The sequence below is a fragment of the Sorex fumeus genome, unplaced genomic scaffold (assembly GCF_029834395.1).
Source record: "Sorex fumeus unplaced genomic scaffold, SorFum_2.1 ptg000014l, whole genome shotgun sequence".
NCBI classification, from domain to species: domain Eukaryota; kingdom Metazoa; phylum Chordata; class Mammalia; order Eulipotyphla; family Soricidae; genus Sorex; species Sorex fumeus.
The window spans coordinates 7,274,479-7,297,542 of record NW_026606071.1 but is presented as its reverse complement, the minus strand read 5'-3'; the positions used below and the strand labels follow the sequence as shown (position 1 = coordinate 7,297,542).

Genomic DNA, 23,064 nt, shown 5'->3' with positions numbered 1-23,064 from the left:
TTCATAACAGTCATATATATATATATATATATATATATTTAGGTCACACCTGGTGATGCTCAGGGGTTATTCCTGGTTCTGCACTCAGGATCAAGCCTGCTGGGCTAGTAAGACTATAGGAGATGCCAGTAATTGAACCTGGGTCAGCCATGTGCAAGGAAAATGCCCTGTACACTGCACTATTGCTCTGGTCCCATATTTTTTTATTCTGTAGAATATAGATTGATGCTGACTTTTCACTCTTGCTATAGGTAAAATGTATCCTCTCTTTTTGAGTGTTGGAATATTGTATGATTGAAACCCAGTCATGAACAACTTTATAACTATGTACCTCACGATGATTCAATATTATAGAAACAAAAAAGAAGTGTCCTCTTTTTTGGATTCTATCTAAATAGAGGTTTATTTATCTCAAAAAAGCTATTGGTTTTATTTTCTACTTTGTGCTTTGATATTTAATTTTGAAATTTTATTGACACAGCATTGCATTATAAGTTTCTGTGTGTATAGTGGAAATCAATATCCATATATATTATTTCATTCCTAAAAGTCCCATTCTATCCTTTACTCTAGAGTTGACTCATTTTACCTGATTTATATACTGCCCTATCCTCTTTCCTTCTGGTAACCAAAATGTGCTTTTATAATCTAAAAGTTCCTCTCTTGTTCACATATGTAACTCATGTAGGTGAAATCATATGGATTCTTTTCTCTCTTATTTATTTCACTTAATGTATTACCATTTAGGTTCTACCATGTTGCTGCAAGTGGCAGGATTTTGTCTTTTTGTTTTTGTAGTTGAGTAATATGTATTCCATTGTGTATATATGCTACCTCTGGTATATCCAGTCACTTGTTTGTGGGTCACTGGATTGTTTCAAGCTTTTGTTTAATGTAAATAATGTTTCAGTGAATATGGTGATGCATGTATCTGTCTGATTTAGTGTTTTCCATATTTCTTTCCATAATGATAGGGTTCAAATATGGTAACACCTACAAGGGTGATTAGAGGTCACCCCAAAAGCCTCTATACCTCTCGGAAAGACTGGCAAGCTACCGAGAGTATTCCGCCCGCACGGAAGAGCCTGGCAAGCTATCCGCTGTGTATTCGATATGCCAAAACCAGTAACTACAACTGGTCTCATTCACCTGACCCTGAAGGCTTCACCGACATGGCAGCACTGAGAAGGATGAGAAAGGAGAGGCCGACAAAATCTCAAGGCCGACCTAGGCTGCCACAACGAAGGAAGACAAAAATGATCGTCTGTACTTTCAATGCACGTACGCTAGCATCAGATGCATCCATCGAGGACCTGATGGTACAAGCGCGAATGATCAAGTACGACATCATTGGTCTGACCGAGACAAGAAGGCACGAATCTCACCATGCCGTTTTCGACACCGGAGAAGAATTGTTCCTCGGAACATGCGATAAAAGAGGTGTTGGAGGCATCGGTGTCCTTGTCAACACAAACTTGGCCAAGAGTATTGATTCATTCGAATGCCTAACAACCCGAATTGGACGTTTACATTTGAATAGATGTGGCTCACTGCCTGCAGTTTCTATCTTCGTTGTCTACGCACCAACATCTCATTATGATGAAAGAGAAATCGAGAAGTTCTACATGGAGCTAGAGAAGTTCTATAAAGAAGACCACACCTTCTACAAGATCATTGTGGGTGATTTTAATGCCAAGATAGGACCGAGAAGATCAGCTGAAGAACTTCACATCGGGACCCATGGCCTAGAATGGAACGAACAGGGTGAGAGACTGTCTGAGTTCATCATGTCGACCAAGACCATTCATGGTAACTCACAGTTCCAGAAGGCTGAATCTAAACGATGGACATGGGAGTCTCCCGGTGGATGATTCCACAACGAAATAGACCACATCGTATTCAATCGACGGTTTTGCCTGACTGATGTTGCTGTTGTCCCAAAATTTCGAACGGGATCGGACCACCGTCTCCTTCGTGCAAAATTCTACTTCACAGAGCGGGGAAAAAGGGCTGCAAAGTTCAAAAAGAGAACTCCCAGAATGACCACCAACTGGGAACTCTTTGGTACTATTGCGGCAACATGGGAAGATGCCATTGTTGACAACATTGAGGAGGAATACGATCGACTGGTTCAGCACCTCCATGAATGTGCGAGGAACGCCAAGAGAGAGATAGCCACAAAAAATCGCCTATCTTCGAAAACTCTTGAGCTAATTCGCCAGCGTGGTTTGGCGCATGCCTCAGGCAACCGCAAGCTAACGTCCGAGCTTGCAAAGCAGTGCAGAGATGCGATCAAGGAAGACCTCAAAGAGAGAAGAGCAGAAGTACTGGTAGATGCGGCAGAAGCCGGGAAAAGTATTCGTAAGGCCCGCCTGTCCTTCGCCAACTATAAGACCAAGATGACTGCCCTCCGACGTCCTGATGGATCCATCACATCCTCCAGAACGGCAATGGAGAAGATTATCCATGACTTCTACTCAAATCTCTTCGATAGCCATGTCCACTTGCCGACATACCAAATTCCACAGGATGGGTATGTCGTTCCTAACGTTCTCCCTTCCGAAATCCGACACGCCATTTCGTTGGTAAAGAAGCAAACAGCACCCGGCCCAGACAAGGTCAGACCTGAACACCTGAAGAACCTGCCGTCAGTACTCATCAATACACTGGCTCGGCTCTTCACTCGCTACCTGTCTGAATGCAAGGTTCCGTCCCAATGGAAAACCAGCAGGACCGTACTACTGTTCAAGAAGGGAGACATCCATGACATTGGCAACTATCGCCCGATCTGCCTATTGTCTGTCATCTACAAGCTGTTCACTCGAGTCATCCTGAATAGGATTGGCAGAACACTAGATGAAGGACAACCATGCGAGCAAGCAGGGTTCTGCAAAGGATTCAGCACCATCGACCATATCCACACGGTAACCAAGCTCATTGAGGTTTCTCGGGAGTTCAAGATGCCGCTCTGCTTAACGTTCATTGATTTAAAGAAGGCCTTTGATTCTGTTGAGACGGAAGCGGTCATTGAAGCCCTAGCCAATCAGGGCATTCAAGCCCAATACATCAGGATCCTCCGTGAGCTGTATTGCGGATTCACTACCAGGATCTCACCATTCTACAAAGAAGTGATCGTTGATGTCAAGAGAGGGGTGCGGCAGGGTGATACCATTTCACTGAAACTCTTCAGTGCCACCCTCGAGAACATCATGCGACGACTGGAATGGGAAGGAATGGGAGTGAAGATAGATGGTCGGCAACTACACCACCTCCGCTTTGCTGATGACATTGTTTTAATAACACCAAACATCAGCCAAGCGGCACAAATGCTGGCCAACTTTGACCGTGAGTGTGGAAAGGTAGGACTACAGCTGAATCTTACGAAGACAATGTTTATGAGAAACAGCCTTGTTCCTGACGCCCCATTCGCTCTCAATGGAACGACCATCTCCGAATGCAACAGCTATGTCTACCTAGGTCGAGAGGTCAACATGAGAAATGACCTGGCACCCGAGCTGCGCAGGAGGAAGAGAGCGGCTTGGAACGCCTTCAAGAACGTCGAAGAAATAGCTAAGAGGACGAAGAACCTCCGGCTCTGGGCACATCTCTTTGATTCCACTGTTCTTCCTGCATTAACATATGCCTCAGAGACCTGGGCCCTACGCAAACAAGATGAGAATGCTATTCAGGTCTCCCAAAGAAGAATAGAAAGAGCTATGCTTGGAATAACACGTTTCACTCAAATGAGAGAAAGAATCCGGAGTTCTGACATCCGTCGACGATCAAGGATCAGGGACGCTGTCTCATATGCCAAGGTGTCGAAAATCAGATGGGCTGGTCACGTAATGAGATTTAAAGACGACCGTTGGACTAGAGCTGTTACTGATTGGATTCCACGGGATGTCAAAAGACCGCGTGGCCGCCCACCTACCAGATGGTCAGACTTCTTTGTCAAGATCATGAACGATCGGTTTGAGGCCCTCCATGTTCCCGGAGCGAAGAGATGCCATTGGGCTACACTAGCACGCGACAGGGACAAATGGAGACGTTACTTGCGCCCGCTCGAGCAAATCGACGACTAACGGGAAGCTAAGTGATTAAGTGATTAAGTGATTAAGTGATTAATGACTGAATCATTTACATTCCTACCAGCAAAGGTTAGCTTCTCTTCATATTCTCCCCAATACTTGTCATTTGTTTTGTGTTATGAATAATATCCTTTCTCAGAAATGTGAGGTGTTATCTCATTGTTCATTTTCCTAAAAACAAGAAATGAGTATTTTTTTGGTGTTTGATGGTCATCTGTATGTCATCTTTGGAAATGTCTCTGTTCAGACACTTTTTATTTTTAATTCCAAGTTATTTTTGATCTTTCGGTCAAGATTGGCAGTACTCATGGGCTGCTCCTGGCTCAGTGTTCCAGGGGGGGTCACTCCTGGCATTTGTGAGGGACCACAAATTGCTGGGGATTAAACCTGAGTCCTCCAAGCTATCTCTCCAGTCCTTAGTTTTTTAGTTGCTGTTGTTAAGTTTTTTTGTTGTTGTTGTTGTTTTTTATTTTTGCTTTTTGGGTCACACCCGGCGATGCTCAGGGGTTACTCCTGGCTCATGCACTCAGGAATTACTCCTGGTAGTGCTCAGGGGACCATATGGGATGCTGGGAATCGAACCTGGGTCAGCCATGTTGACTGCATGCAAGGCAAATGCCCTACCCGCTGTGCTATCGCTCCAGCCCCTGCTGTTGTTAAGTTTTATGAGTTCTTCTGTATGTCAAATATTATCCTCATGTCAGATACATTATTTGCAAATATATGCTCTTATTTTTATCATAGTTTTTCACTATGCAACTTTTAAATGTTGTTTTCCTCTTCCCCCATTTTTATTGGGAATTGAGATCTAAAACATATTTATAAGATTGATGTCAAGGAGACTATCACTTACGAGTTCCTCAGTGTATTTATAGTAATCCATTAATTGATTTCTGGAATTGGTGTTAGTGGTCTAGTTTCATTCCTTTGCATCTACTATCCATATTTCCCAGCACTGTTGAAGGCAGAGATTTTTCCATGCACATTGTAGCTCTTGACATTTTTGTCATATATCGATTGTCCATGTATGTATGGGTTTATTTCTGGGCTCTCGGTTCTATTCCCTTGTCTTTTGTGCCTGGCTTTATTACAATGCCTTGCCATTTTAATTTACTTTTCTTATAGTATAATTTGAAGCCAGGGACCATGATACTTCCATTTTTATTCTTTCCTCATGGGTTATTTTGTTATTCAGAATGTCTTGAATTTCCAAGTAAATCTTTTGGATAGATGAAATCTATTCGGGAAAAAACATTGTGGAAGGAGAAATGAGGATCAAGAATTGTGTTTTTGCCAGGTGGCTATCCCAGATGCTTACAATTTTTGTGTTCATGTTTAGAATTAAGATCTAAGCTCTTGATATTCAATGGAAAAGTGTAAGTAAATGTATCATTTGGGAGTGTATTAGTCTGTTAGTCCTGCCATAATCAAATACCACAAACGGGGTGGTTAAGACATGTATTTCACACAGTTCTAGAGACTGATGTCCAAGATCAAGTCATTGGCATGTTTGGTTTCTCCTACTGCTACTGCAATACTTGCAGTTCCAGAGAGAGAACGTCAGGCCTTATTCATTCAAGGCACTTACCTACTGCCCCGCTACTGCCCTGGCCTGGCCGGGCTGCTCCTGAGGTTCTGACTTGGAATGGCCTTTCTTCTGTATGTACCCCTGAATTTTCCTTTCTTAGAAAGATACATGATCTGATCTAAGTTATCTCACTGAGGGTGAGGACTTTCAGCATAGGAAACTGGAGGGGACACAGTTCTGTCCATAGCAGAGATCAATGTTAATTCCTAAAGCCACAGGAGCTAAGGAACTGTAAAATAAAATTCCCCACAGTAGCCTTAGTTTTCCAATGAATGCTATTTGGAAAGAAATTTATTTTAGTTTTTACTTGTTTCAGGGGCTGGAGGGATAGCACAGCAGTAGTTCGTTTGCCTTGCATGCAGCCGGCCTGGCTGAGCTGGGTTCGATTCCTCCACCCCTCTCGGTGAGCCCAGCAAGCTACCGAGAGTATCTCGCCCGCACGGCAAAGCCTGGCAAGCTACCCGTGACATATTCAATATGCCAAACACAGTAACAACAAGTCTCACGATGGAGATGTTACTGGGCCCACTCAAGCAAATCGACGAACAACAGGACAGTACTACAGTGCTACTTGTTGCTGAGATTGCTAAAAAGTAATTTAGTTATATTTACATCAGCCTATGAAAGAAGGATATCAAAATTAATACCCTGTTGTCTTGTATGGGAATGAAACAAAAAATTTTGAAATATACTCCAGTTTATACTGTTTATTGATACCAATTGAATTAAATACTTTGATACTGTAGCACTGTAGCACTGTCCTCCGTTGTTAATCGATATGCTCGAGTGGGCACCAGTAACATCTCCATTGTGAGACTTGTTGTTACTGTTTTTGGCATATGAATACGCCACACCACAAGGAGCTTGCCAGGCTCTGCCGTGCGGGCGGGATACTCTCGGTAGCTTGCCGGGTTCTCCCGCCTGCACTTTGATACTACTTTTAATTAAATATGACCATCTGATCTAAAAATACAGTGAATTATGTTTATCCCTTTGATTATAATCATTGTTGTATCTTTTTTGCTTTTTAAACACAGGATTATTCCCTGATGTGGGTGGAGGTTATTTCTTGCCACGGCTTCAAGGAAAACTTGGCTACTTCCTTGCCTTAACGGGATTCAGGCTAAAAGGAAGAGATGTCTTAAAAGCAGGAATCGCTACACACTTTGTAGATTTTGAAAAGGTAATTAAATAAAATTCAGTGATTGTTTTGTGTATGGTTGGAATAATTCATATTACCTGCACAGGAGATAGTGTGAGTGGTTGTGATTATAGGGTTTTTTGGTAGACATGGGTTTGATTCCTGGATTTACTACTTCAAACTGTGTGACCTTGGAGAAGGTGTTAAAGCTCATAGTCCTCCTTTTCATCTTATGTGAAATTATAATAATGATATTTGGTTTTAAGACTTTTATGTAACAGAAAGCCCAGCCCAAGGTGATTTTGCCTTATGGTTCCTATCAGCAGACATAGGATATATTCTGTTTCACCTGACTTAGGTCACTCTGATTGAACTGATTTATATCATGGCTCCTTAAACTTTTCCCTCTAGCAACCCTTGCCCAAGATTCACAACCTCAGTTATTTAAGTACATACATTTTATACATAAGAAGATAATTTATTATCTTTATTTAATTTTTATAGCTGGTATAATAATTTATATGGATAGTAGTAAATAAATTCTAAAAATCATTTGTATTTATATCTTTTATTTAAGTATAGTTTTGGTAACATCTATGAATGTATTAAAGTTTATGGTATTGATAGACAAAGCTCCTTCATCCCCTACAATTAGGACCCTTCACCAATGTTCTCATGCTACTTCCAGCTCCTCTCCACCTCCACCCACTGCTTCGTAATCTGAGCTTTGCAGTCCTTTACAAGGGTTTGTCATTGATACTTATTTCCTGGTTTGTTTTTTTTTTTGTTTTGGGGTCATGCCTGGTAGTGCTCAGGGCTTACTCCTGGCTCTGTGCTCAGGGATCACTCCTGGTGGGGCTTAGGGAACTGTATGTCATGCCGGGGAATGAACCTGGATCAGCTATCTGCAAAGCAATTGACCTACCCACTGTACTGTCTTACTGACCCATACACTACACATACACTACAACTTCTTGATTCATTAATTGTACCTTAGAAATTTGTTGTTTCCTCATCTCCTCCGCCCCACCCTGCACATCCTGTCTATTGTACTAAGCACTGCAGTGAGCACAGATATGAGCACATATCTTTTTCAGTTGTTGGTTTTGTGGTTTGGGGCAGATGCCAGTAAGTGTTGTGTCATAAAGTTGCTGTTATTATTTTTTTTTTATTTTCAGGAATGTTCATACTGTTTTCCGTAATAGTTTTCACTAGTGTGAGATGGCAATTGTTGCTCTCATTAGCATTTCCCTTACAATAGCTGACGAAGAATAAGTTTCATATGTTTCTTTGTGTTTGGGACATTTTCAGATCTATCAAGTAGGTGATTATTTCTTTCTTCCGTTGATATGTAGCAGGAAGTAAACATGAGTACTCCATGATTTGGAGCAGACATCTTTGATTATGGTGGAATGTAGTTAAGGACGGGAGAAAGTGATTCACAACCTTCTTCAGTCTTTGTCAGCTTGTCCAGGAATATTATATGAAGTGTATAGGTTGCACATATTCACCAGCCTTCATAGAGAATAACAGAGATGAGTAATACAGCAGTGCAGATGCAAGGGATAGAGGACGATCCAAAGATGCACGGTCTTATCTACTGGAGTAGGTGAGATAGATGTGAAAACAGAATACAAAGGAATGATTGGATAAGAAGAACTCATTTATAAGAAAGGACGAGAAGTTTTCTTAAAGATTGCAACTGTGGAAAGTAGTGTCAGGAAAAGGCATCTGGATAGAAGAAATATTTAACGAGAAAATCACAGGGACAGCAAAGTATTACTTATGTTTGGAAAGAAGTTCTACTTAACTAAGAATAGGGATAGGTATATGAACGATGTAGAAAAGGAAGTAAGTGTGGATATATTATCACTGTCACTATCCTCCCGTTGTTCATCGATTTGCTCGAGCGGGCCCAGTAATGTCTCCATTTTGAAACTTTGCTGTTACTGAGTTTAGCATATCGAATACATCACTGGTAGCTTGCCAGGCTTTGTCGTGCGGGCGAGATACTCTCAGTAGCTTGCCAGGCTCTCTGAGAGGGGCGGAGGAATCGAACCCGGGTCGGCTTGGCCGGCTGCGCACAAGGCAAACGCCCTACTGCTGTGCTATCACTCCAGCCCTGGATATATTATATATGTATATACATATTATAATGCTATGCACAGACTATAGTAGACATTACTTAAGATAATTTTTAAATTAATTAAAATTTATAATTCAGATATTTGATTCCAGTATTACATTTCAAGTTCTCAGTTCTTTGCCAGAGAAAAACAGAAATGGAGATCCTCACTAGTTGCTTCCATTTTTATTCCTTAAGGTAGCCTTTAGAGAATTTTCTTTAAAGAATTTTCTTTAAGGTATACACATTCAACTTCAGTAAAACTTACTGTAGTGATTCAACTACATAGGAAGATTTAAAGATTTTAAAATTTCTAAGATTATGCATTTCTAGAACATTTCTCATCTTTTATTTTTTTTTTCTCTCCTTTAGCTGGGTATGTTAGAGGAAGATTTGTTAGCCCTGAAATCTCCTTCTAAAGAAAATATTGCGGGTATCTTAGAAACATACCATAAGAAGGTAATCTTTTCAATTTTCTACTTCAGTTTAATTTATGGGAAAGGGCAAGTGATTGGAAAATTAGCAGTTGGCGAGTATTATAGCTTCTGGGTATAAATAAGTGTATTAGAAATTATTTACTGTTGTTTCCTAAGTGTTAGAACAGCTATCTAAGAAACTGATACTGGGAAACTGTACAGCTTATCTGCTCACTGCTGGTGCATTGAGGGCATTGTTCTATGTTCATTTGATACTTTCAAAGGCTTTTCATGACACCCTGACATTTTTATAAAGAAGGTCCAGTGTTGATGCTATTTATGGAGTTACTAACGGGAAATTCTGGTGCGTATGTATGTGATATATTGCAAGGTTTACTTTAGTAATCCTTAGTTTTGTTGTCTAGATTTTCTTGTAAGAGTCATGGATCTATAAAAGTGCTCGATGACCTCTAATTAAACATGATGGATTTACTATATGTTCCCCTCCCCCCCCCCACAGAACCTCATTAAAATTCCAATAAAGGAATAGAAAAGACATAAAAGTCAGTAGAATAAGAGAGAAGAAAGTGGCAGGTATGTGATGTCAGGATTTTGAAGGTTTTAAAGCACAAAGTTGAGAGCAGCTACTTAGTATAGGAGAACACTGAAAGCTTAACCTGAAGAAGGGGAAGCCAAGAACAGTCAGTAAGGCACTGGTCTTTCATGCAGTTAAACCATCTTTGATCCGCCACCCCATGTATGGTCTCCTGAACCCTGGCCAGGAGTGATCCCTGAGCACAGAGGTAGGAGTAAGAAACGAGCACTGGTAGGTGTGGCTCAAAATGCAAAAAAATAGTGGCCAGCTCAGTAGTACAGTGGGTAGAGCATTTGCCTGGAATACAGTCAACCCAGGCTTGATACCTGACATCATATGGATAGACATCCATCCCATTCTCTGATCATTTTCAGAACTGGTACATACAGTCTCTCTTAGTCAGTTTGGTCAGCTATAACAAAAATACCATAGACTTTATGGCTTAAGTAGCAGAAATGAAACTTCTATGAGTCATGGAGGCTGGAAAATATAAGATTAAGGAGCCAGCTGATACCATTACAGTTGAGGGCCCTCATAAGAATTCTGACAAGGGGCTTGAGTGATAGCACAGCAGGTAGGGCATTTTCCTTGCAGGCGGTTCACCCGGGTTCGATTCCTAGCATCCCATATGGTCCCCCGAGCACTGCCAGGAGTAACTTCTGAGTGCATGAACCAGGAGTAACCCCTGTGCAATGCCAGGTGTGACCCAAAAAGAAAACAAAAGAAAGAATTCTGACAAATCTTTCCTTGCTATTCCTCCCTCACACTGAGCAGAGGAGGGAAGTTCCCCCACATCTCTTCCATTAGGGGGCACTAATCCCATTGTGAGGGCTCCACTCTCTGGGCGAGTATACCTTCCAAAGCCTCTAGTTCCACTTCTATGTACCATCACTTTAGGGATTAGGGTTTCAAAATGATATTCCTTTGTGAGAGGACTAATTTTGGGTCCAGAATCTCCTTTCACAGTTGTTCATGTGTCCTTGAGCTCCTGTGGGAGGTACTGTTTGGGGATTGTACAGGGTATGGTAATGGAAATGTGGGCATGATGAAATTGTTCTCAGGACACTGTTAAATTCACTGACATATTATAATAGGTGATAATGTATCACCTATCATGGTACATAAATGGAAATACAAAAAATTTTACTTTTCACAGGGGCCACACCTGGCATAGCAGGTGGTGTGGGACATGTAGTGCCAGGGATGGAACCTGGGGTCTCACATGTGCCACGCATGTGCTTTGCCTCTTAAGCCACAGCCTTGGCCCCATAGGAACATTTTTTGCCTTTGGCATTTTGAGGAGTGAGCCTGGAATAATACACACTTGTCTGAATTTTGAACATATGGTGGCAGTTATTTATGAGACTGTTGGATGTAATTTCAAAGTGATAATCTGTCACAAAGTGTATCATTAAAATGAAAATTTTAAGGAAGCTAAAAAGGCTTGTTACTTCAAATTAATTAAAGTTTTTTCTTTTTGAACAGTCCAAAATTGATCAAGACAAGCCTTTTATACTTGAAGAACACATGGACAAAATAAACAGGTATTTAAGCAGAGCTCTCAATTATAGCTATTCCTTTGGAAGGACTATTCAGTTGAATTTGATAACATTATGTTTGCATTGGGCTTGCTAACACACCAGATTCTAGAATCAGATTGTATCATGTTTTTATTTGCTCTTATCTTTGAAAGTTATTTCTTGCCCACTCTTTCAAGGAGAAATAAATCGGTTCTATTTAAGTAAACATGCTGATTCATGTTAGTGCAAAACATGTTTTTCTTTTTTCATATAAACATAATTTATATGAAGTGTGTGTCCTACCCTAGAAATACATCCTCACCCTACAAGATGTCTTTTTCAAAAATAAAAGGAAGAAAGACTCTAATGTGACAATGGAATTATTCTCTATATTTGTAAAATCATCTTCTCTGAAAGGTTATCAAATTTATCAGCAAAAAGACGTCATGCAGTAATTTGGCAGATGGACATACTAGCTTAAGGAAACAGGAAGGAAACTGTTGAAAAATAAACCAACTCTCTGCAGTTTTTAGAATTAACTGTTTTTCACAGATACCATTGATTCATATATAGAAGACATAAGGAAGCAAACGGAAAAATTTAGGTTATGTTTTGCATTTGTGAAACTACTCTGCATACACCGAGCCAGGGAAGCAAGGTGTTATTTATATCATCCAGTAAAAAAAGTTGGGAAAATTTTCATTATTGAAGTGGGGCTCAGGGAAGCTGATGTTAAGATTCATTCCTCTCCTAGAAAGAAGAAATCACTTGTACAATGATGAAATTACTCTTTTCTAGTTGTTTTTCAGCCAATACTGTGGAACAAGTTATTGAAAACTTACGAAAAGATGGTTCGCCTTTTGCCCTAGAGCAGTTGAAGGTAATGTTTGCATGGTTCCTGCCCTAAGCCTGGTGAAGTCATGTGACAGGGGGCATCTCTGTATCATGTGTGAGCTTCCACACTAGTTTCCCCTAAATCCAGTTGAGCCTCAGAAAGCAGTTCCAGAATTTCATCACCTAAATCCAAGTGCTCAGTTTGCCTGTTTGGATACTGACAGCTAAGCCAAACTGTTTAAGGACTTAGAAAAGAACAACTTAGTCTGCATGCTTCATCTCCTATGGTCATCATTGTCCAGTGGAAGAAGCAATTGAGGGCATTTTGGGGACCCCAGGCTGTATTCCCAGAAGTGGTATTGCTGGGTCAAATGGGAGCTCAATTTCTGTTTCTTTGAGGAATGTCCATCTTGTTTTCCAAAAAGACTGAAGTAGTCAGCTTTCCCACCAACAAAGAAGGAGAACCCCTTTCTCCTCACATCTTATTGCTCTTGTTCTTTTGGATGCATCAGGCTATTATTTTATAGTTCAAGAATTTTTACTTCAATTCTTTTCTGGTTAATCAGACAGAACAGTACTTCCTAAGGTGTCAGATATTAACGCAAAGCAGTATAGATGTTAGCAAATATATATATATATATATATATATATATATGTGTGTGTGTGTGTGTGTGTATGTGTGTGTATGTGTGTGTACATATATACACATATACATACATACGTGGGCTGGAGCAATAGCACAGCGGTAGGGCGTTTGCCTTGCATGCAGCCAACATGGCCAACCCAAGTTCAATTCCTCTGCCCCTCTCAGAATGCCCTGCAAGCTACTGAGAGTATCTCGCCCGCACGGCAGAGCCTGGCAAGCTCCCCATGACGTATTCAATATGCCAAACACAGTAACAAGTCTCACAGTGTTACTGGGCCTGCTCAAGCAAATCAATGAGCAGTGGGAGGACAGTGACAGTGATATATACATACATATATGTACATGTATACACACATATATTAATAATTGTTTTAGGTACTGGGAACTGAACCCATGTCTTACGTCTGCTCACAGGCATGCACTTTACCACAGAGCCACATTCTTGCTCTATTTCTCTGTTTCGTATGTGCATAGCATCAGGGATAAACTTAGGTCTTTATACGTGTAAAGTATGTTCTCCTCCATTGATCCACATCCCTGGACCCTATTTTATATTTTTAATTCAGGCACCATGATTTTACAGTAATGTTCACGTGGTAGTGTTTCAGGAGTATGATGTTGCTGTGCCATACTGGCGACCAGAGCACCAGTATCCATACACCACTGATCACCTCCCTCTTATTTTGCCAATATGATGTTATCATTGGCATTGTTCATTACCATATATATGTATATGTTCACATATATATATATAATATATATTTCTCCATTTATGTGTGTGGGTGTGGGGAAGTTATGGGAGAGGGTCTCATCTGGAAGTGCTCAGTGGCTGTTCCTGACTCTGTGCTCAGGAGTACCTTGTACTAGGGATTTGTAGTAGGGTTGGTAAAGTGCCTTACCTCCTGTATTGTCTTTCTGATCCCTTTATATATGTTTTGGGCTGGAGCGATAGCACAACGGGTAGGGCGTTCGCCTTACAAGCGGCCAACATGGCCGACCCGAGTTCGATTCCTCTGCCCCTCTCGGAGAGCCCGGCAAGCTACCGAGAGTATTCGATATGCCAGACACAGTAACAACAAAGTAACAACAAAGTCTCCAATGGAGACTTTGTGGGTAGGGCGTTTGCCTTGCACGCAGCCAACATGGCCGACCCGAGTTCGATTCCTCCGCCCCTCTCGGAGAGCCCGGCAAGCTACCGAGAGTATTCGATATGCCAGACACAGTAACAACAAAGTCTCCAATGGAGACGTTACTGGGCCTGCTCGAGCAAATCAACGATCAACGGGAGGGCCTTTACCTTTACCTTTACCTTTATATATGTTTTATTGTACATATATGTAAGGTCATTTGGCATTTATCCTCCATTTGACTTACTTTGCTCAGCTTAATAGTTTCCAGTTCCATCCAAGGTGTAGTGAACTGCAAGATTTCATCTTTTCTTATATCTGTGTAGTGTTCAATACTACATTTGTGTGTACTGTACCACTTTTTTTAATCTGCTCATCTTTTTGTGGGAGGCTTTTATTTTCAGATTGTGGTTCTTGTGAATAGCACTTCAGTGCACAAAGGAGTACAAATATCTTTTCAAAATAATGCTTTTACTCTTTTTGAGTGGACTGGAGTGATAGCACAGCGGGTAGGGCGTTTCCCTGTGTGCAGCTGGCCCAGCCGAGCTGGGTTTAATTCCTCCACCCCTCTCGGAGAGCCCGGCAAACTACCAAGAGTATCTTGCCCACACGGCAAAGCCTGGCAAGCTATCCGTGACGTATTCAATATGCCAAACACAGTAACAACAAGTCTCACAATGGAGACGTTACTGGGCCCACTCGAGCAAAATCGATGAGCAACAGGAGGACAGTGACAGTGACTCTCTTCGAGTAGAGGCCAAGAAGTAGAGTTGCTGGGTCATATGAAAGCTCTCCTCCTAGTGTTTTGAGAAGTCTTTGTATTGTTTTCCAGAGACAGACAGCAGTCCCACCAACAGTGGTTGATGGTTCCTTTTCCCCAGTACTCCTCCAGCACTATTGATTTCTGTCATCTTTGATTTCTGGTCTGTCTGGAGTGAGGTGATATCTCTCTCTTGTTGATTTGCTCTTCCCTGATGATGAATGATGCAGAACACTTTCACATATTGGTGGTCTCAGAACTGAGGGATATGGCTGTGTAGTGTTCCAGTGTTCACTCTAGTCTCTGTTAATTGTGATTAGTCTCTATTCAGAAGAAGGTTCTTACCAGGGGAGAGATAGATAGTACAGCAAGTAGGGCAGTTTTCTTGCACCCAACTGATTCTGACATCCCCCTTGGCTCCCTGACCCCCACCAGGAGTAACCCCTGAGCAGGCTGGATGTGGCACAAAAACACAAAAAGAAAAATATTCTAACTGAGTCCCCTAGCGTGGTAGGATAAACACACTCTCAGCGGAAGGATAGATTTTCTTTTTCATTAATTCGATCTGCAGCTCTGGTGATTGATGTAGCTACAGAATATTAGTATGTACTGGGAATAACATGATGTGAGGTTCCAAAAACTCCCACCTGAGACATCTTGACAGATTTTAGAAACAGGACTTCTTTTACTTATGTTAACTAGAAACACCAAAAGGGGAAGATAGATATTAATATCAGGAGAAGATATTTGCTGGTATTTTTCACAGAATGATGAGAACTGAGGTCTGAACACATTTGGAGGAAGATTCTCACCCTAAGGAGTGAGTCTCTGGGGAAACTCCCAAGCCCAGTGGCTTCTCGGAGCTTCCTTTCTATTTTCTGCAAATCTCAAGGACCTTGTTCTGTTTTTGTTCAAAGTTGCAATCATCTGTTCTTGAGTCTTGTGGGTTCCTTTTCTCTCAAAGATCATCTGTGGACAACAGCACAGTCGTTTCTATATCCTTGCTAATTGCTTAACATGTTAACACAAGAGCTGCAATTTATGTTATGCACTCATATCAACATGTCCATACAAATGGAGGATTTATACCTTGAATTTTTAATGTTTCATTTATTTTCTTCACTTTTGCCCTTCTTTTCCTTCCTATATTGTCACTGTAAAGGCTGGGGTTTGCACACACACTTGCAAAACTGACACTTCATCTCTATCATGACTCTTCATTCCCTCCCCCCGCCCCCATCCTCCCTCCACTGCAGCTCCTGGCACCCACAATTTTACTTTCTCTTTCTCTCTGAATTAGAATGTTCTAGGTAGCTTCCCTAAGTTCAATCAGATAGTGTTGATCCTCATGTATTTGGGTTATGTTGTTGAGTATAATGTTTTAAGTTTCACCCATGTTGCAGTTTGTGTCCAATTTTTTTAAAAGCAGAATAATGCAAGTTTCATTGTGTGTATTTATCACATTTTGTCCAGTATTGTTAATAGGGACTTGGGTTGTGTCTATATTTTGTTTCTTGTACATAATTCTGCTTAGAACATGGGTTGCCAGAGTGCTCAGGATGAGCTACAAAATAGATAACTCCAGAGAACAGCAGAATATCCTTCTCAGTATGCAGGAGACATCAGGAGATCAGTGTATACACACATGTAAATTACCTGAAACTGGTGGAAAGACCTATATAAAATGGTCAGACAGAATATCATCTTTGGAGTTTATTCTGGACTAGGAATAGTTTCCGTTTCCATCTCTCAAACTATGAAACATCACAATTCATAGGGCATTGTGTGGAGTACACAGAACACACTTCTCTCATTCAGGCAAATTCGTCCTAGAATAATACTCCTCTAGATTGGCCTAAAAACATATAAGCAAGATTCAAAAAGATTAACTTTTTTCCAAGTAAATTATCCATGTCCAAGAACAGTGATTAAAAATATTCAAACTAATTCAAAAGTATTCATAATCCCTCCCAAATTATAAAATTCAGCACTACTAGGAATGTAAAATGGTATAACAATTCTGTAAAAAAGACTTTCAGTCTCTTAAAAACGTCAAGAGTCACTTACTATCGGGACCAGTTATTTCATTGTTAGGTATTAACCTCAAGAAAATGAAAACATGCCTATTTGACTATGTGTATATAATAATCATAAAAGTTTTATTTGTAATTGGCAAAATAAAACAACCTAAGTGTCCAATAGAAATGAATGGGTAGATGAAATGTGCTATATTACCTTCAGTGGAATTTGACAATACGAAAAGGATATGAAAATGTGAAAAGGAAATGAAAATATTTTATTCAATACAAAAAGAATGACTTATTATTCATACATGAATCAATATAAGTTAAAATAATTATTCTGAATGTAATAAGTAAAAAACATAAACTATGATTCCATTTGTACATAAACTATGATTCCATTTGTATAAAATTTTGTAAAATCCCAATTAATCTTTAAGTGAAATATGGCAAAGCTGTAATTGCTTATATTGCTGTTGGGGAAGATTGAGATAGGAAGGAAGAAATACTAAGGCCTATAAAAAACATTTTTGGGAGAAATGGAATGGGCATTGTTTTGATTGTAAGTAGTTTCACATTTCAAATTTATCAAATATCGTATTTTATGTTTATGTTTAGTTTACTTCATAAAACTGTAATTCAACAAAGCTAATGGAAACAAAGCTTTAAATTATGATAATACAGTCCTAGTAGTAGTCAAGTGTAAACTATAAAGGAGAAGCCATAAATTTCTTAAAAAATATTTTTTTTACTGAGGTAACATTGTTTTTCACAGCAGAGCCTGGCAAGGTACCCGTGGCATATCCAATATGCCAAAAACAGTAACATCAACAGGTCTCATTCCCTTGACCCTAGAAGAACCTCCAATACCGCAGCATTGAGAAAGACGAGTAAGAAGAGGCTGCTAAAATCTCAGGGCTGGAACGAATGGAAACGTTACTGGTGACCGCTCTAGTAAATCGATGAACAATGGGATGGCAGTGATACAGTGATACAGTGAACATTGTTTTTACTGCAGTACTACAGCACTGTTCTCCCATTGTTCATTGTTTTGCTCGAGCGGGCACCAGTAATGTCTCCATAGTGAGACTTGTTACTGTTTTGGGCATATTGAATACACCATGGGGAGCGTGCCAGGCTCTGCCATGTGGGCGGGATACTCTCGGTAGCTTGTCAGGCTCTCCGAGAGGGACAGAAGAATTGAATCCAGGTCGGCTGCAATCAAACCCAGGTCGGCCCCATGCAAGGCAAACGCCCTACCCACTGTGCTATCGCTCCAGCCCATTGTTTTTACAAGAGTGTAAATGTTTATATGCTTTAGGGTTACAAAGTCACCACATTGCTCACCACCAAAATGTCAATGTTCCTACACCACAGTCTATAAGAACCTTTAATTCTACTAGTTCCCCCACCACCCACCCTCTACCCGCCCTCCACTTTGGTAACTTCAATTCTATGGCCAACCTGGGGGTTTATTTTCATTGGACATTGTCTATGATTTGCTTTGCTTGTTCACATACCAAATTTAAGTGCAGTAATCCAGTATTTGTATCTTGTAGCCAGAATTTTCACATCACAGAGCTTTGAATTAAAGACAAAACTATTTAAAAAAAAAGAACATGGGTTGCAAATATATCTTTGATGCCCTTCAGTTAATTCTTTGGGATATATACCCAGAAGTATAATTATTTCATTAAGTTTTATACACATACATATACTTTACAATTTCAAAATAGAGTCAGACATGACCAATTAAATACTACAGGAGTGCTCTTCTGTGAACAATTATAAAACTGGTTGAAACTTTGAAAAATATGTTTTAGGTTTTGGACAATGAAGACAGCTCAGGACTGTTATTCTTAAAGGAAAGGAAAAAATAAGAGAGTAGGAAAATTGCCTTAGCTTTCTTCTTTGGGAATTCCAAGACAATTAACCAGCACCTGTTTTGATAAATCACCAAGACCAGAGACAGAATCTCAGGCAAGCACTAAGCTGAACTGCTAACAAGGCCCTGAAAGCAGGGAAAAGTTTGTGTTCCTGTGCCAGAAGCTAAATATATGAGGGTGGGACAGGGTAGGGGGTGGGATGGGGAGATGGGGGGAAGGGGATAAATAGCGTAAAGACTGGCTTGAACCACCAGGTAAATTCAGTGGGAATAAAAAGGTAGTCTTCATAGCAAGTGTTTCTAGAACAACTGGAACAATCATATAAAGGAAAAGTTGACTCTTTGTACTTATAAATTCTCCTCTACCTTCTTAGGGTCTACATACACTGGTAGCACAGTCACAGGATAAAAAATAAATCTTTTAAAATTGTTACATGTACCTGAAAGCCTTAGTAAGAGAATGAGGATTCAAAAGAGTTTGATAGAAACAATAAGTTAGTGAAGAAAAAAGTCAAGAAAAGGGAGTGTGAGCTAGGAAGAGTAGATGGTAAGAAGAAAGTAACTGGAAAGATAAAGGTTGGAAACAAGATTTGTACCATTTCTTGGCCCCCATTTTCTTGCTTCTGGTTAGAAAATATATATCCTTTCTTCCTGATGTTGGAAGGTGTCTCTTGTGCTTTCAGGAAGAAAGGATAATCAGGGTATCCTGCTATAATTATTGCCTTTCCAAGTGCTTTTAATTCAAAATAATCCCTAATCCAAGGTGGCATAACTTGAGGTCATATGTTGTGAACTTCTTTACACTGTATACAATTCAAAATGAATTTCGTACTCACAGCTAACACTGTGTGCCTCTAAAAGAAAATAGGAGAAAATCTTTGTGTCTTTACACTTTATTTCAATTTTTCAAATAAAAGAGCTGTATTTTGAGAAATGGGAGGGATAGAGAATGAGAATGAAAGAAAGACAAGAGGGGGAGAGAGAAAGAGAGAGAGAGAGAGAGAGAGAGAGAGAGAGAGAAGAGAAGAGGGGAGAGGAGGGGGAGACACTTTCTTCTCTAGAAGAGAGCCAAGGTTGAGCTGCTGGTGACCCTCAGGACAAAAAATGAGCTTTTATGTTATATTTTAAGATAAAACTACAGACTACAATAAAAATCAATAAAATTTGTGTTTCATAATAAAACACTATTCTTCTTGGAAAGACTGTCAAGAAAATGAGAATGATATAGGTGTATGGGAAATATTTACAAAACGTATGTGGTAAGAGGACTTTAAAATAATATATACAGAATTTTTGCAACTTCACGAAAACCTGTCAACATCTTTGATTATCAGGAAAATACAAATTAAAGTCACAGTTGTCATTATACACACATTAAATGATCTGATCCATAAAGGTGGATCATATCAAGGCCATGTAGTGGTAGAGCTCGTAGAGAACTCATACTGGGAGCAGGAAAACTGGTTGGTGGCTTTGTATAAAGTTAAATATACACCTGCTACAAGACCCAACAATCCCATTCCTAACTATTTACCAAGGAAAAAAGAAAACAGATCTACCCAGATGCTTGTATTCACATACTCATAGTAATTTTGTAATAGTCTGCTACTAGAAACAGCCCAATCCCTGCTAGTCACAGAGGGAGTGAGGAGATTGTGATATACTTACATGTGAAACACTATTCAGCTATTAGATGAGACCAGGGACTGATGCACATATAACTTGGATGAATATGCTTCTTGGATGAGAAGCAGCCTCGCAAAAGAGGGGAGATAGAAAGCACCACCTGCTCTATGCTTGTATTTTTATGAGATTCTAGAAAAGACACATGAAAAAACAGTATGAGCAAAAAACAGAGCAGTTGTCTGTGGGTAGAGTTGAAGAAAGAACGTGTCAAGGTGATGGAAATGTCCTCTGTCTTGATTGCAGAAATAGTTACATAGCTGTATATATTTACCAGACTTGAAGAATTGTGCACTGAAAGTGAATTTTATAGTATAACATTTCATAGTTTTATGAGAGTACAAATTATACCCCAGCAAAATGAACTATTAAAAATATGAAATAATCTACTAAATTATATTTAATGTGAGTTTAAGGACTGGGGAGCTGGTTAATCTCTGGCACCACATTATTACCTCATTAAAGTAAATTAATGACAGTGTTGGTTAATACAGTGAGCATTAAACCTCTGACTGATTGGTCAAGTATCCCTGGAGGTGGTCTTGGGCTCCCTGAGCACTTCTTGGAACCTCCGAACCTCCACAATGGCCGTGCCATTCCATAAAGATCTGCGCCCCTCTCTCTGCTTATCCTCATCCTGTTGTGTATACTTGTTTGTTCCTTCTGTCTCTTGGCTTTATTGAGTGCTGTCTGGCAGACCCTAGTTTCTGAGAAACTTGCTCACTCATGTTTTTCTAGACAGCTTTCATGCATACCGTGTCACATGGCAAGTCAGAGGAATGAGTGAATGAGTGGGTATGGGGCTATACTCTTCCTGGAAGCACAAAGATGAAGCTGTAGTAACTGAGAGGGACGAGGGAGTTCAGTCTGGTGGAATAGCAGCTAATAAGGCAATTATAGTAGAGTATAACAAATGCCACTGAAATGGGGTCTTGCACCATTGGTGTCCACAGTTCATGGGTTTGGGAGAGAAGGCATTTGCATGCAGTAAATTCCAGTTCAATCCCTGGTACTGCATATGGTCTCCCAGCTCTGTCATGAGTGAATGCAGAGTCAGGAGTAAACCCTGAGCTCAACCAGGTGTGGCCCTCAAAGAAACCAAAAGTGAGGGAGGGATGGAATCTAAAAAGTTTCAGAGGACAGGACTGGAGATATAGAACAGGGTTTGGGTGCTTACCTTGAATGCTGCTAACCCTGGTTTGATCCCTGGCCTCTATGGTCCCTTTTGCGCAGCTAGGGATGGCTCTTTGAGCACAGAGCTGGGAGTAGCCTTGGAGTACCACAAGGTGGGGCCCAAACTGCCCCCCCCCAATAAAGTATTGTTACAACATAGCTAGGTTCTTGTTGACCTTTCAACAAAGGAGAGGCAGCTGATGATCAGCAGCAGGGCAAAAAGTAAAGTTTTATTGAAGGCAAAATAAGACTAGGAAATTCCCGCTCCGTAATGGTCGGGATCCTGGTAAAAGACAGTTGCCTCCCCCTTTTATACTGTCTAAGGAGGTGAGCCAGAAACTTTCCATTTCTTTTGTTTGTGTGTGTACCTCTGTCCTCTGTCAGCTCCCTTCCTAGCAACAACTCCTCCTGCCTTATCTCTGTGCTGTGCCGTCAAACCAGACCTTGTGACAGGCTTCCTGTGTCTCTGCTAGACCCTTTGTTCGCTCTCTCCTTTGGCTCTGTTTTATAGAGGATTTATCTAATTACCGTCTAAAAGATGGGATGAGTTGCCAAGTGATAAAAAAAAAAAGGTATTTTATACAGAACAAAACACGCGTGCACAGGACAAGCATTTGGAGAATGCAGAAGGGAGCAAAAGTAGAGTATCAGGAAACAGCCACGAAGATTGGAACCAGATTGGCCTTAGAATTATACTTGAGAACTTAAATTCAGTGAGTCTGTTCTGAGTGTGGATATATTTAAAGAATTTATTTTTGAAGTAGAGGAAAATATAGATATCATAAACGTGGAGCTCAGAATTTTTTTACAGGATGAACAGAACACCCAGAATGAATTTGGAGCATTCCAGATGTCCCACTGGGTCTCTTTGTCTTTCCTCCCTCCCATGGACTGAGTATCTAGCTGCTTTGCTCTCTGTATTTGTGAGACTCTTTCATGTATATAGCAATTAGTCTACAATGCTATAATTCATTATATGACAGACCACATTTTTTTTATTCATACAATTGATACATAGGAGTATTTGTTGGTTTTACTGCTGCATATTGTGCTGCTGTGAACATTTTTGCCTATTTCATTTGGTAACACAGATACACATTTTTCTGTATACTTAGGAGTAGTATTGTATGACGTCAGAAGAGAAGCTTAAGCCTAATTAGAAACGGGAAGTATATTGGAGCAAAAATCAATTCACACTAGACAAAAGAGAAGGGACTGGGTGCTCTCCACCAGCAGAATCTATTTCTTAGGTAGAAATACTCTGGAATAATTTGAGGTACTATATAATAGAAAAATAATGTATTAGGATATCATCATATCATCATATTATGAAGAATTGACCATTTTTGCAGGGTGTGGCTTATGGGTGTGATCCCTGAGTCACTGGAGACTGTGGAAAGCAGGCAGAGGATCTCTTTTCCAGGATCCTGTTGAGTCCAGAGTCCAGGGTCACGAAGTTCCA

At 40.3% G+C, this 23,064-nt stretch overlaps 1 protein-coding gene across 1 annotated transcript in view; it reads left to right on the top strand.

The window, feature by feature from the left end:
• The window catches only part of HIBCH (3-hydroxyisobutyryl-CoA hydrolase), a 75,240-nt gene that overhangs the window by 43,855 nt on the left and 8,321 nt on the right, over nt 1-23,064 (top strand). The window contains exons 8-11 of the mRNA XM_056111760.1: nt 6,714-6,859; nt 9,315-9,401; nt 11,439-11,497; nt 12,272-12,353. Coding sequence (XP_055967735.1) covers nt 6,714-6,859; nt 9,315-9,401; nt 11,439-11,497; nt 12,272-12,353 — 374 coding nt within the window. The remainder of the gene's footprint in view (nt 1-6,713; nt 6,860-9,314; nt 9,402-11,438; nt 11,498-12,271; nt 12,354-23,064) is intronic.